General features: G+C 41.1%; 1 protein-coding gene across 1 annotated transcript; it reads left to right on the top strand.

The window, feature by feature from the left end:
• Nucleotides 1-14,330, top strand: LOC110489003 (SET and MYND domain-containing protein 5). Its single transcript, XM_021561535.2, has 13 exons — nucleotides 1-174; nucleotides 851-959; nucleotides 2,399-2,538; nucleotides 3,995-4,116; nucleotides 4,786-4,855; nucleotides 5,303-5,407; nucleotides 7,693-7,755; nucleotides 7,984-8,054; nucleotides 8,196-8,302; nucleotides 8,574-8,630; nucleotides 8,791-8,885; nucleotides 9,185-9,255; nucleotides 11,300-14,330. Exons 1-13 carry the CDS (start codon nucleotides 82-84, stop codon nucleotides 11,406-11,408), a joined length of 1,212 nt encoding a protein of 403 aa, XP_021417210.2. The 5' UTR covers nucleotides 1-81; the 3' UTR covers nucleotides 11,409-14,330.
• Nucleotides 14,331-15,755: the final 1,425 nt, after the last annotated feature.

Genomic DNA, 15,755 nt, shown 5'->3' with positions numbered 1-15,755 from the left:
AAATAAATAGAGGCCGCTAAATGTTTACGCGTAGGCTCCTCTAAAAACTTTAGAGTTCCAAGGCCAAGGGTTAATTTGAAGATGGCTGCCTCCCAAGATGACATGCTTTCTTTCTGCGTGGACACAACTAAAGTTTGCAGTTGTGTGGAAGTCCGATTTATTGACAAGGTTAAGGTAATGTGCCGACAGGGATTCTTTTGAAAAGGCTAATTTCAAGTTTGTCGTTTTCTAGCACCGTTTTGATGCCAAATGCAGTGCCACGCATGCTGTCAAATTGGCTGGCCCGAATTATGAGCAGGACAGAATCTCTTGTTTAAAAAAAATGCAAAAGCATCAGCTACTCTTCCTGGGGTCCACATGAAACATGACAATACATACAGTAGTACAGAATAACATTGTTAGTCAAGGACTGAAATTCATACATTTAAAACGTCACATAGACAATACATACAGTAGTACAGAATAACATTGTTAGTCAAGGACTGAAATTCATACATTTAAAACGTCACATATGGCCTATATTTATTATACTTTTATTACTGTAGCTAGCTAGCTAGGACATGTCAGCAATCCATGTGGCATGGAGGTGACTAACTGATTAATGTTAACTAGCTAGCTACGCGTTTAGTCTAGCTAGCTAGCATCATGTAACGTTAAGTAGCTAGCTAGCTAATGAAAGCTTTGCACAGATTAGTCTCCTACTATACCTTTTTGAAGGGGCTAATAAAGGTCAAAGGCTATCCTGGTCTGACTCAATAGGGTGCACTTGGTATGGATAAAGTATATGTAGCTAGGTGCGTAATGAAATTGTCATAGCAAACTAACATTAAACATTTTGCTTTTATTTTAGGGCAAAGGATTATTTGCCAAGAAGGCCATCAAGAAGGGAGACACCATTTTTGTAGAGCGCCCTCTTGTCTCTTCCCAGTTCTTGTGGAATTCCCAGTACAAATATAAAGGTGGGGTGCAATATAGGTTCAAGATTTAGTTGACAGACTGAACAACTCAGAAGTTACAACAAATCCTCCTTTTATGTTCCTGTTGATGACTGAAAATCTTGGCGCAAAATGTTCCACCTGGCTTTGCTTTTGTAATCCATATTTTAGATGAACATAGGCCAGGGGGAACTGCTGATTTTTTATTAATGGTGTTTCTTACTGTATATACAAAAGTATGTGGACACCCCTTCAAATTAGTGGATTCGGCTATCTGACCGGTGTATCAATTTTGAGCACACAACCATGCAAACTCCATAGACAAACATTGGCAGTAGAATGGCCTTACCGAAGAGCTCAGTGATTTTTAACGTGGCACCGTCATAGGATGCTACCATTCCAACAAGTCAGTTGGTAAAATGTCTGTCCTGCTAGAGCTGCCCCGGTCAACTGTAATTGCTGGTATTGTGAAGTGGAAACGTTTATGAGCAACAACGACTTAGCCGAGAAGTGGTAGGCCACACTAGCTCACAGAACAGAAGTACGTAGCGCGTAAAAATCGCCTGTCCTCAGTTGCAACATTCACCACCGATTTTCCAAACTGCCTCTGGAAGCAACGTCAGCACAATAACTGTTAGTTGGGAGCTTCATGAAATGGGTTTCCATGGCTGAGCAGCCGCACACAAGCCTAAGATCACCATATGCAATGCCAAGTGTCGGCTGGAGTGGTGTAAAGCTCGTCGCCAATGGACTGTAGAGCAGTGGGAACTTGTTATCTGGAGTGATGAATCACACTTCACCGTCTGGTGGACAAATCTGGGTTTGGCGGATGCCAGAAGAACACTACCTGCCCCAAAGCATAGTGCCAACTGTAAAGGTTGGTTTAGGAGAAATAATTGTCTGGGGCTGTTTTTCATGGTTCCGGCTAGGTCCCTTAGTTCCAGTGAAGAGATCTTAATGCTACAGCATACAATGACATTCTAGATGATTCTGTGTTTCCAACTTTGTGGCAACAGTTTGGGGAAGGCCCTTTCCTGTTTCAGCATGACAAATCCCCTGTGCACAAAGCAAGGTCCATACAAAAATGGTTTGTTGTGATTGGTGTGGAAGAACTTGACTGGCCTGCACAGAGCCCTGACTTCAACCCCCTTGAACACTTGTGGGATGTATGGGAATGGTGACTGCGAGTCAGGCCTAATTGGCCAACATCAGTGCCTGACCTCACTAATGCTCTTGTGGCTGAGTGGGAGCAAGTCCTCGCAGTAATGTTCCAACATCTAGTGGAAAGCCTTCCCAGAAGAGTGGAGGCTGTTTATAGCAGCAAATGGAGGACCAACAATGATTTTGGAATGAGATGTTTGACGAGCAGTTCACATACTTTTGGTCATGTAGTGTATTTAGTGATAAAATCACCCTTAGTTATCTCCCATTTATTTAATCATCCATCCCTGTGTCTCCTCCAGCCTGTGAATACTGCTTGAGTGCTCTGGAGACAGCTGAGGATAATGCCCGAAGACTGAGTGGCAACCCTGGCCTCAGTCTACCCCACACTGAGCTGTGCAAGGTGCGCCCAGAGCTGCACCAAGCTTGCCCACAATGCCAGGTGAGTGTCTCTCAAGTCTTTCCCCATCTGCACTGCCAGTTAAAGGTGCACTATGCAGAAATAGCTCCCATTTCCTAGTTGCAAAAATTATTCTAGATAGCCTAACTTTAATTTGTGACAAATCAAACAAGCAAGTATAGTATAGAGAATCATTGTACCGTCTGAACCACTGTGAAATATTTTCCCTAACCAAAAATATTGTATATTCAGCTGTTTGAAGCTGGTGTACAAAACCGAAAGTAAAAGATGCAAAAACAAAACTTAATAATGGGAGGCATAGAAATAGTGCACATAACACATCTCCCGCTTCTTAGACTTGCTTTCACTGAGAAAGAAATGTGATTTATAGCTATATCAATGTGAATTTGGTTGGATTGCCCAAAAAGTTACATATTTAAGCTTTAAGGACTGGACACTACTGATCTTCAAACACATTGTTGAAAGCAAAATGGAGCATGTCTATATGCTTTTCCTAGCCTGTTTTTTTTTTTAGATCTGTAGAGATGAAGGATTAGAAGCCACTTAAATGTGATACACCTACCCAATGCCTGTTCTCCATATAGAGATGTGTTGATATACTGTAGCTACTTCCTCCAGCCTAGTCCAGTGTTTTGCTTTGGTCTTCAGTGTAGTTATTCACAGGTCCTCCCGAAACTCTATTACCCAGGCCCCGACCAGGTCAGGTCCGAAATTCTGTAGTTGACCTCTGATCTGGTTCTGATTTAATTGTTTCGGGTATGTGGAATTAGAACTGATTTGCCGGAAAGGCAAGGTACAGACCCGACTGCTGCAGTAGAGGGAGGGAGAGTAAATTGTCTCGTTTATGCTGCTTTGGCTTATTCAGAGAGACGCATATCTTTCACAGGAGTGTAGCTTGTTTTTTTGTTGGCCAATCACAAGTCATCAAAGTGGCATTAGACTCTGGCCCCGTATGTGTATTGGTAAACAAGTTAGGAGATCCATGGAGTTAAAAGTTAAATGAGAAGGATATGTTTCCCTTTCAACGACCAAGAGCCAGCAGATGGTCTGCTGCTTAATACTTTGAATGGAGCGATTGTGTAGGACGGGGGAGAAAGTGCATCCTAAATAGCTTGCTTAGCCAAGCTAGCTAGCTATCTTAACTAGCTTCTCTTCTTGGTTTGATGCAGTCAAAACGGGTACTATGTAAGATTGGATAATAAGTCATCTAGCTTTTGCAGCTAGAATTTAGTGGTGCGAGTCGACTTGGTTGCTGCTGTGTCTCTTCCTCTAGCCACACAGTCACAAACACAGCAAGTCCCCTCTTAGCTCTTAGCTCGGATCAGACCGGGTCTATACGGGGCCGGGTCCGGTTGTCTTTGGGTCCATTTGAACCAGGTCTCTATATTTATAACAAATTTATTCGGGTCAGAAACGGGTCCAACTTATTGGAACAAACAAGACCTCTCACTGAAGTAGACTTTGTCTCCCCCTCCAGGTGATGTACTGTAGCAACGAGTGTCGGCAGGCTGCGGCAGACCAGTACCATCGGGCCCTGTGCTTAGGCCATTCCCAAGAGGACCCGGACCATCCCGTCAACAAACTTAAGGATGCCTGGAGGTGAGATGGATTTGCTGTTTAATTTAATTCCAATTGATGGGGCCCATATTTCTCTTGCACTGAATCTGAAAATTTTACCGAAGACGGTACATTATGAAGATGTCTAGAAACTGCTTCTCAAATAGAATCCCCGATCATGCTGGTAAATATCATGGCGACGTTAGCTAGCTAAGCTCATGCGCAGAAACACGTCATCGGGACTAACGGTTTTCGCGCCGAACTACTTATGTGCAGGCCGTCAAATCAAAGGCACCACTTCGATAAAATGTCAGTATGTCAATTTCACAAGGTTGTAGTAATTACAGTTTCAGCTACCGAAGACATTATCTCAAATCTAGGTTTTGCCTTTAAATTTTGAGGAAATTAACTAAGGACACATTTTTCACTTCTCCCATTGACTTGCCAAACCCTGGTCTGCCGAGTCTCTGGGTTTTGAAACAATGTTTCTAGCTTTCTCTGTCCTTGTTTCCTCTAATTCTTTATCTCCCTCTCAAAGATCCCTCCCTTGCAATTCCTCTTTCAATTGGCTTTGGCAGGGAGACAGGAATTGGAGGAAATGAGGACGAGAAAGCAAGGAGTTGGCAGCTAGTAATGTTTTCAGATCCAGCCTCAGTGATATTTTGGCTGTAATTGCATGAGGTGACATGATCCCCTCCATCTGCCCCCTAGGAGTATGCACTACCCTCCTGAGACCTCCAGCATCATGCTCATGGCCAGGATGGTGGCCACTGTCAAACAGGTGAGCTACCACCTACCGCCTTTATTTTTCAGCTGCTTTAATTCCAAAGTGAGTTGCTCTCTATATTTGCATTCTATATTTTGTTGTCGGCTGAAAACTGAAGGAAAAAAAAATATTCCCCCATTTTAACAAACATTCAATTATGAAATGTCAGAAGCTATTTTGAATGTTTTCTTGGTCCTAGAGTCATGTTCAGAGTACTGCTTTCAATAAATGTGGGGGGGAAAAATAACATTTTCAAAAATAGAGTTGAAAGGTTTATCAGACAGTGACGATTTGTAGTGAATGCTTGTTTGAGAATCTGGTGTCTGTGTAGATGAACAGACTTTTACAATGCCTGGAGAAGCATTTAACCTGTCAGTTTGCTATTATAATACTATATGTGCATGCATACCTGTGCATAATAGGTAACTCAAACACTATATAATGTTTGAATTTGTCATGCAGGCCCAAGACAAATGCTGCTGGCAGAAGTTGTTCTTTCAGTTCTGCAGCCGTGCGGCCAACGAGGAGGAGGAAATTGCACACAAGCTGCTGGGAGAGAAGTTCCAGGTAAGAATAGAGGTAGTGGCTGTGCCTGAAAATGTAAACTACTAGCTGTCAAATCCTTGCTTCCTCAATTCCCCTTCAGGCTCATTTGGAGGAGGAGGTCTGAGGAAGAGACCTTAGAACCTATCCTCCAATGTGCTTAGAGAGGAATTGAGGAAACGGGGATTGAGCTTCAAATGAGTTTTTTCACATTTGTGCTAACTATTAGGTTTGACTCATTGTTATTGTGATATATTATAGACTACTGTAAAACTTCAATTAATTGCCTGGGTGTTTATTTGCTTAAATCACTGATCACAACAGGCGCTTATTACAGACAGGCTTCTATTTGAGCCTGGCGTCTATTTACTTAATGCACACAGCTTTTGCTTATTTGCATATTTAAAGGAAAAATCCACCCAAAACCACTCATTCCTGTAATTTAGTGTTACATAACGCTAATATGTGGGAAAAAGTTTTTGTGAACAAATGTTTATTTTTGACTCTAAAATAAGGTTGGTAGCAACATGTGGAAATCTGTGGCAGCGCAAGTCAACTACAAAACCCACAATGCAACGCTCTCTATTGGCTGGCTATTTAGCTAGCTAGCGAACGTAGGTACCCACAATAATACCAAAGTCAATATCAGCATGTGAAGTATCTAGTTAGCTGTAAAATGGCTCTAACAAATTGCGCTATCAATTTTAGGAGTACAATCTCACCATGTTAACCTGCAGATTGATGTGGCTCACAGTGGAGTTTGACAATCTCAACGGCATCATGCAATGCACCCTGGACTGAAGAGGCAGACAATTAGGAGAAATGTGTTAGACCCTCTGTTAAATTACGTTTCTCGGGGTAGGAACATCACAAAAAAACATTTGAAAGAAGACAACCTCCCCTGTTATGACATTGGCCAGTATTTAAATCTGAAATGCATGATAGACATTCCTGTTAACAGTTTAGTGAGGGCGTCTTTATCGCAATTCTATGTCACACTTGCCGAATTTCTGCCTGCTTGAACGACAATAGCTCAGATGCACAAAACAATATAACATTCAAAATTGGCACATCTTTACTTTAATTGTTTAATTCCAGCATTCTCTTCCAACATTTTAATACGTTTCTTAATTTCCTGCACTGCTATCATTTACACACTGATGGTTATTTTGTCTTAGTATGTCTCTATTTAAAAACGTTTTTTAATTATCCTTCAACTGTGCATTTTTGTCAGTTCGTACTTTAGCCGGTAGAGGGCGATCAGCCAAATTTGAAGGCTCTGTACTCTCGAAGTTGACTGTTTTTGTGCTTGCCTGTTAGCTAGCAGTTCTCAGCTGTTAGCAGCCAAATGGCTAGCAGTTTCTTACAGGTGATTAAAAACGTATGAGTGCCATCATTTTTTAGTTTTCAAATTATACTGAACAAAAATATAAACGCAACAATTTCAAAGGTTTTACTGAGTTACAGTTAATTTAAGGATATCAATCAATTGGAATATTCAATAGGCATCTGGTCACAATAGGCATCTGGTCACAGATACCTTAAAAATAATGGTCACGTTGGGTCTCAGGATCTCGTCATGGTATCCCAGTGCATTCAAATTGCCATTGATAAAATGCAATTGTGTTTGTTGTCCGTAGCTTATGCCTGCCCATACCATAAACCCACCGCCACCACGAGGCACTCTGTTCACAACGTTGACATCAGCAAACCACTCGCCCACACAGCGCCATACACGTCGTCTGCGGTTGTGAGGCTGGTTGGACATACTGCAAAATTCTAAAATGACGTTATGGTGGAGAAATTAACATTCCATTTTTTGGCAACAGCTCTGGTGGACATTCCTGCAGTCAGCATGCCAATTGCACGCTCTCTCAACTTGAGACATCTGTGGCGTTGTGTGACAAAACTGCACATTTTATTGTCCCCAGCACAAGATGCACCTCTGTAATGATCATGCTTCTTGACATGCCACACCTATCCAGTGGATGGATTATCTTGGCAAAGAAGAAATGTTTACTAACAGGGATTTAAACAAATTTGTGCTCAATTGGAGAGAAATAAGCTTTTTGTGCATATGGGAAATTTCAGCTCATGAAACATGGGACCAACACTTTATATGTTGCCTTTTATATTTTTGTTCAGTGTATTTAATGTAACAAATCAAACATTAAACCTTGTAAACATTTAATTTAGATCAAGCCTTTATTTGCTGAAATGTGTGCTGTTGCCCGGATATAAAAAAATGACATGCGGCTATTTGAGCGTCTGCGTTTAATATACGTTTTATGGTATGTTGCATTTTGTAGGGACATTTGACCTTACTACAAACCCTGTTTACGACAGCACTTTACGATGATCATCTCAATATGGTAAGAATGGCACAATTTCCCTTTACATTATCAATTTATTTATGGGCATACATGTTTGTCAAGCTAATACTAGGTACTTGGCTATTTCATTGTCAGCCTGGAGACAAGAATATAAAATAATATCTGTCTTGGATTTAATAATTTCTCATGAGTGAGCTCTGAGCTGAACATGTGTGATTATGATGCAGATACTGTATGCTATATAAGGGGTGTCCTTTCGCGTTACAGTGGTTTACACCTGAGGGATTTCGCTCCCTCTTCGCCCTTGTAGGCACCAATGGACAGGGCATAGGTACCAGGTAAGGTTCAGCTCTCAATCTTTCCAACTCATAAATGATTGATGTTATGGACATAAATTATGCACTTATGGCGTGCCATTAGTCCCAATATTAGTATTTTTTTAAAGTGCTGACGTTGTTTTATCATGTTTCTTTACATAGCTCTCTCAGCCAATGGGTTCATGCATGTGATGCGTTGGAGCTGACTAGCCAGCAGAGGGAGCAATTGGATTCCTTCATTGATCAACTATACAAGGACATCGAGAAAGGTCACAATTCCCTTCTTACACTGCTTCATGAGACATCTGTTCTGTTTATTGAGGAATACTGGGAAAAAGCTGTCTGATTAAAATATTTGTCTAAACCTACATTACCAAGCAAGGCTTTGTGCAGCTCACATTTTATAATAGATTGTAAAGGATACTTGGCGCCTCTGAATTGGGTTGGCTTAACTCAGCATATTTGAAATCCTTACTAAAATGGAATACATCTCTGCTACTGAGAATGGAGGTCAGAGCTGAATTTGATTTGTCTCCGCAGAGACCGGTGACTTCCTGAACTGCGAGGGTTCTGGGCTCTTCCTACTTCAGAGCTCATGTGAGTCGTCACAATCAGGTGGCTTCTGACCTCAGTTTCCATAATCCACAAACACACACATCATACAGGATAAATTAAATTAACTACTGCCCTGGTCAAAAGGCCATGTTTACAGTCGTTATCAAATACTTTTGTTTTGGTTGTGTCGTCTACTCTCTAGGTAACCACAGCTGCATACCGAAAGCGGAGGCATCTTTCCCGAACAACAACTTCTTGCTTCACCTCAGTGCCCTTAGTGACATCAGCCCTGGAGAGGTCAGAAGAGGATGCTGGGTTGGAGGGATAAACTGGAGAGAACTTTGTGCTCAGTTGTCAGTCAGTTTTAGCGGTCAGAGACTGAGGTTTGAGGCTGATGTCAAGCTATCAGATATTGAGAAGGCTTGCATCTGCCTGTAAATGTAGTGTGAGGAGGCCAGAGAAATGTTTTGCCAGCCATCGATTGAATTCTGGCACCAAAATAATAGGGCATTGTTGTGTAAATATAGTAACAGTAATGGGAGGTCTTTTGATGTGAATGTCCTCATCTGCTATCTTTTGTTTCCTCACATATCCAGGAGATCTGCATCAGTTACTTGGACTGCTGTCAGCGTGACCGGAGCTGTCATAGCAGACAGAAAATCCTGAGGTAAACAACTGAAATCCCCTGTGTCCCTTTGACAGACTCAAACTGTTCCCAGTTCAATGGCCACCCTCCCAGGTAATAACAGTCAGTCCTGGGCCAGCGCAGCCGAGGGGTTCTGGTGGTTATTCCGGTGCCGAACAACGCTCTTGATCGATTAGCAAGCTGTCAATCCACTACCTATTTTTACCCCCTTAAAGGGGGGCTGAACTTCCTGATTTAGCCTCTGTTTTAATTCTCCTCATTGGGAAATGCGACTGAGAACGAGATTTTGGGTTTTGGAGGCGTGTTTGTTTGAACGTTGGAAGCGTTTGTACGTTCATTGCCAAAACAGTACAGTTAGTAACTCACCCTTCTACACTGAACAAAAATATAAACGCAACATGTAAAGTCTTGGTTTCATGAGCTGAAATAATAGATCCCCAAAATATTCCATATGCAAAATATGCGTATTTCACTCAAATTGTGTGCACAAATTTGTTTACATCCCTGTTACTGAGCAATTTCTCCTTTGCTAAAATAATCCATCCAATAAAAGGCCACTCCAAAATGTGTAGTTTTGTCACACAACACAGCACCACAGAAGTCTTAAGTTTTGAGGGAGCGTGCAATTGGCATGCTGATTGCATGAATGTCCACCTAAGCTTTTGCCAGAGAATTTAATGTTCTTTTCTTTCCCATAAGCTTCCTATAATGTCGTTTTAGAGAATTTGACAGTATGTTCAACTGGCCTCACAAACGCAGACCATGTGTAACCACGCCAGCCCAGAACCTCCACATCCGGCTTCTTCACCTGCGGGATCTGTCTGAGCTTTTCCCCACAAAAAGGCTTTATTACATTCTGATTGGCTGGGCCTGGCTCTTCAGTGGGTGGTCCTGGCTCCCAAGTGGGTGGACCTATGGCTGCGCCCCTGCCCAGTCATGTGAAATCCATAGATTTGGGCCTAATTTATTTATTTCAATTGACTGATTTCCTTATATGAATTGTAAGTCAGTAAAATTGTTGCGTTTGTTTTTGTTCAGTGTAGGTAACTGGAAACAGTCTAACCGGGTCTTGTGTCTGGAAGTAGCCAGCCAATTTATTTTACCTTTTCGCTTCAGCCGACTGGCAATATTGGTTTGTCTTTGGATAGCCCATCTGTGGGGATAGTTGGTGCCGTCAAGAAATTGCACAATGTAAATGGGACAATATTTTAGTTTCATTAAATGCTTTCAATATTTGTGTGGATTTCTGCAATTTGTAGTTGGTTTTAGGTTTTTAAGTCAATGAAATTTGGAGTTATTGACATAAAAATAAAAAAAATGTCTCATGTACGTTTTGTAATGTACTGATGGTCCTTAACTTGCCCCATAGGGATATTGAATGTCTAACCAAATTGACCATGTGCGTCACAATTGGCTCGTATGCAGCTGAGCTCCGAATTGATGATTACTTGGGTGCTACCAGCTGTGGGCAGAATTGAAATAAACCCAACTCTACTGTAATTTAGGGTATCCTTCATTTGTCACAATTTCTTTCCTTATTTGTCTCGCAAATATCAGACTGTCTTCAAGACCAAAATGATCCTATTTACACTTAGAAACATTTATTCTAGTGTCAAAATGTAGTTCTGACTCATATCGATGCCACATATGCCATTTTCAAAAGTAGTAGCTTTTTTTGGTTCAGTCGCACTTTAAACCCAGGGCAGGCTTGTTCTGTAAGCCCACTTTTGATTCACATTCACTGTATCCTGTTGAAAGGCATTTTACCTTGGAAATGCCGTAACTCCCAGAAACTGGAGGTAGTGAAGCGTGGACAAAGACTGGCCTCTGTCTCTTGCAAATGATAACAATTCAGACCCACTGTGTTATGCTTATATACTGTTTTATTATGTTATATACATAGTGTTTACAGTATGCGTGTTGAATAATGGCATTTCTTTTTAACAGAGAAGTGATGATAGATTGACGCAAATGCATTTTATCAGTCTGCGTTATCATCTTTCTTACTCTCCAGAATGAAACAGGCAACTGTGTGACTTATGTAACATCGTTATTGTCTTCCCAGAGAGAACTACCTGTTCGTCTGCTCGTGTCCAAAATGTGTGTCTCAGATGGATGAGCTGGATCTGACGTCGTCGTCGGATGACATGGAGGAGGAGATAACGGATGTCTGAGGGGGAACAAAGACCAGCTCCCTCCCTCCTACTCACCCCCTCCCAATCCCATTCTCAGCCACGCTAGCTAACTGCATCTCTGCCCAGTGAAGACCAATTTCAAAGACGACATATCAAACTCCAAGCATATCAACTTCAGTTGTGTACCAAAATATAATTTTTCAAGGAAAAAGTCACTCAATGGCCTGAAGCTTTGGATCTCCCGGTTGAAAAGGATTTGGTCACATGACTCTGCAGTATCAGCCGTCGTCTCTAACCTCTCGTGTAGCTTCTGCTTATTGGAAATGTTTACATTAAAGACACCCAGATTTAATTTATCACAGTTTAGTACCTCTAGAATGGTAGAAATCATTAAATGGGCAAGATGTAATTTATTCCTTAGGTGTTGCTTGCACCTTTGCCCTCAGAACAGCCTCAATTCATTGTGGCATGGACTCTGCAAGGTATCAAAGCGTTACACGGATGGTGTCCCATGTTGACTCCAATGGGAGAATTCTTGATACCCACGGGAAACTGCAGCATTGCAGTTCTTGACACAAACCAGTGTGCCTTGCGCCTACTACTAAACCCACTGAATTGCACACATACACAATCCTTGTCTAAATTGTCTCAAGGCTTAAAAATCCTTCTTTAACCTGTCTCCTCCCCTTCATCTACACTGATTTGAAGTGGATTTAACAAGTGACATCAATAAGGGATCATAGCTTTCACGGGCTGTTCTCAGCATGACTGTTGTAGTACAATCTGTGTCAACTGTGTAATGCCATTCCATCAGCATGGACCAAAATCCCTGTGGAACACTTTTGACACCTTGTAGAATGCCCCTAAGAATTCAGGCTGCTGTTCATGAAAAGGAAGGTCCGACCCGGTACTAGATGTGTGTATCTAATAAACTGTCCGGTGAGTATGTTCTGAGAAGGATAATGCACTTGGCCAATCTAGTAGTGATAACATTAAAGTATGTACAGTGTAGCTGAAGTAACCAAGCCATATTAAGTACATCGATCTATCAAGGAACGTTAGAAATATTGCAACCTCTGAGTTAACCATCAGCCAGAATAACCTTGAGCAGTAGAAAGCTATTGTCTGTTAACTATTTCCCGTTTATTGAGAACTGTTATTTCCACATGAGTGAAATTGCTGCTACTGCCCACTCGTGAATCAATAGAACTACAATGACCGTAATCTTCAATCCCAACGTTTTCAATGTTACCGAACAAATATGGCTAACATCAAATGACTAACCTCAATTATCTCAGTTGGCATTCAGAGCACTGGTGCATGAGAACAAATTGCTTTTGATGTCACACAAGGACATGCTGCAGCATAAGAACAGCAGCAAACACTATGAGAATCCTAGCAATTGTAATTTTTACCACTCTGGCATAAACCATTGAGATTAAAATGTATTCTCTTACTTTTATTTGTATTCTGCTTAGTGCAATTTGATTGTATGCAGAAGCTAAGCCAACTGGCAGTCTTTACCAACTATGACCACATCAGCATTGCCTTGAAGCAGACAGATACCCTGTGGATAACTGGATATTCGGGAAGTCATTAAGTCTTATTTGTGAGTTATCGCCAACATCTGTGAGACCATGAAGATTTGACAAGTATTCCTTCCTAGTCATATTTTCTACCTCGATGGGTATTTTAATGACCGTTTCATTTGTGCCTGTTGCCTCTTCATGCGACCTTGACTTTGCTATAGGCTCTTTCCTATTGATACTAGATTGTGACTCAAGAACAGCCTTGCAAATACATCTACATCTTATTGGAGCAGTGAACATGTTTTTTCTGTTCCCACTCTGCTTGGATGTTAAGATGCCGACCCAGGAAGCGAAAACACGGCACATCTTTAGAATAGGAAGAAAAAAATCTGATAGCCACATTTTCTAAGTGACCTATTTTGTGATTTCACACCTGCCCCCAATTTTTTCAGTGACGCAAATTTTTCTCTGTGGACATCATCAGTGTCAGCCTATCTTCCCTATGGGATTGGTTTAGCAGAGTCAAATGCAAATTTACGCTGGACATTCACATGAGAGATGAAAGGGAACATATTTTTACTTCCACGAGAGGATGCACACCTGGGATCTGGCATGGCGGGAGGCTGGACCTCTGGACGCATCTTGGAGTGAAGTCCAACACCCATCGGCCGTCATCCTCTGAGCTCATGCCAGCATCCCCACGGGGCCTCTGCAGTTCTGGAATGTGGCTGCTTTTAGCGGAGCGGTCCACAGTAGGGGTCGAGTGCAGTTTTCCACACACTGCACTCCCTTCAAATGGAGAAAGTGTGAAGGTCAAAGGTCACACCCCAGGAGAAGGGGGCTGACCCAGAGCCTCATTTGAAGATGGAAGAGGACAGGAAGTGGGTTGAGGGGGGTGGCGGTGTCTAAATAAAAGGCAATTATACGCGTCTAGAGAAAGGGGCTTTTATTCTATCTCACCAAGGCCAAAACACTCACAATCTATATTTCAGTAATGAGATTGGAAGGGAAGAAAAGTTGGTGCATTATAATCATTGCCAAGACATGCAGATGGAGAGAAATTATAAAATTAGCATCTCATGATTTAAAATGGTAAAATCAGATCAAATCATGTCAGACTTAGATGTGCAGGTTTGACGTTCACACTGTGATTTATAATACAAAACCTTCAGTATCTGATTAAATATTCATATACAGAGTCTCATATTGACAGGTATCCGCACACCTTGACTTTTTCCACATTTTGTTGTTACAAAGTGGGATTCAAATGGATTTGATTGTCATTTTTGTCTCAGCTTTGCACATATGGATTGTACAATATTTGCCCATTTATTTTAATTATTTTTTAAAGGTCTCTCAAGTTGTTGATCATTGCTAGATTTTCAAGCCGATTTAAGTCAAAACTATATACGCCACTCAAGAACATTCGTTGTCTTGGTAAGCAACTCCAGAGTAGATTTGGCCTTGTGTTTTAGTTTATTGTCCTTCTGAAAGGTGAATTCGTCTGTGTCTGTTGGAAAGAAAACTAAACCAGGATTTCCTCTAGGATTTTGCCTGTGCATAGTTAGCTCTATTACGTTTATTTTTATCCTTAACTCCCCAGTCCTTGCCAATGACAAGGATACCCATAACATGATGCAGCCACCACCATGCTTTAAAATGTGGAGAGTGGTACTCAGTGATATGTTTAGGGCAAATCCAACACAACGCTTTGAATTCATGACAAAAAGTTACATTTTTTGTTTTGTTGCCGTATTACTAAGTGCCTTGTTGCAAACAGGATGCATGTTTTGGAATATTTGTATTCTGAACAGGCTTCCTTCTTTTCATTCTGTCATTTAGGTTAGTGCTGTGGAGTAGCTACAGTGTTGTTGATCCATCCTCATTTTTCTCACATCACAACCATTACTCTGTAACTGTTTTAAAGTCAACATTGGCCTCATGGTGAAATCCCTGAGCAGTTTCCTTCCTCTCTGGAAACTGAGTTAGAGGAAAGACACCTGTATCTTTGTAGTGACTGGGTGTATTGATACACCATCCAAAGCTTAATTAATAACTCCACCATGCTGAAAGGGATATTCAATGTCTGCTTTTTGTATTTTTACCCATCTGCCAATAGATGCCCTTCTTTGTGAGGCATTGAAAAACCTATCTGATCTTTGGTTGAATCTGTTAAAATTCACTACTTGATTAAGGGACCTTAATTGTATGTGTGGGGTACAGAGATGGGGTAGTCATTAAAACAATCATGTTAACCACTATTATTGAACACGGTGAGTCCTTGCAACTTATTATGTGATTTGGTAAGCACATTTTTACTACATAATTTATTTAGGCTTGCCATAACAAATGGGTTGAATACTTATTGACTCAAGACATTTTAGCTTTTCATTTTTTTATTCAATTCTAAAATGTTCTAACACAATTCCACTTTTCTTTATGCGGTATTGTGTGTAGATCAGTGACACAAAATCGAAATGTAATCAATTTTAACATGTAGCCAAATTCCATAATAAGCATCACAATATGAAAAACATGTCACCACTCTGATTGTCACACTGAAATACGTTTTTATTTTATGGGGTTCAGTGCCACATCTACCCAACTGACTTCTGAATATAACTGACATTTTCAATTACCAGGAGTCCCCCACAAGTAATGACAAACATTCAAAGTCATCAGTTACAAATATAGGCTTTATGTTTCCCAGTCTTATTTGACTGAATTTGCACCTACTTGTAACATATTGGATTACGTTCTCATCTTGGAGGCATCAGATTACTTTTTGTTTTATTTTGGTCCAACAGTTTCTCTTTTGTCAGTCCCTTTCCTCTATGTGGAGAGTGATATTGCTAAT

The sequence above is a fragment of the Oncorhynchus mykiss genome, chromosome 14 (assembly GCF_013265735.2).
Source record: "Oncorhynchus mykiss isolate Arlee chromosome 14, USDA_OmykA_1.1, whole genome shotgun sequence".
Lineage (NCBI taxonomy): Eukaryota > Metazoa > Chordata > Actinopteri > Salmoniformes > Salmonidae > Oncorhynchus > Oncorhynchus mykiss.
Note: the sequence above shows the minus strand (reverse complement) of the source record. Positions and strands in the feature narration are given on the sequence as shown.

Excerpts from the sequence above, each read along its gene's own strand:
- LOC110489003 (XM_021561535.2), top strand. The coding sequence starts at position 82 with ATGGCTGCCTCCCAAGATGACATGCTTTCTTTCTGCGTGGACACAACT. Across the intron at positions 4,117-4,785 it reads AAACTTAAGGATGCCTGGAG|GAGTATGCACTACCCTCCTG; the intron begins GTGAGATGGATT and ends TCTGCCCCCTAG. Across the intron at positions 8,631-8,790 it reads CTTCCTACTTCAGAGCTCAT|GTAACCACAGCTGCATACCG; the intron begins GTGAGTCGTCAC and ends TCTACTCTCTAG.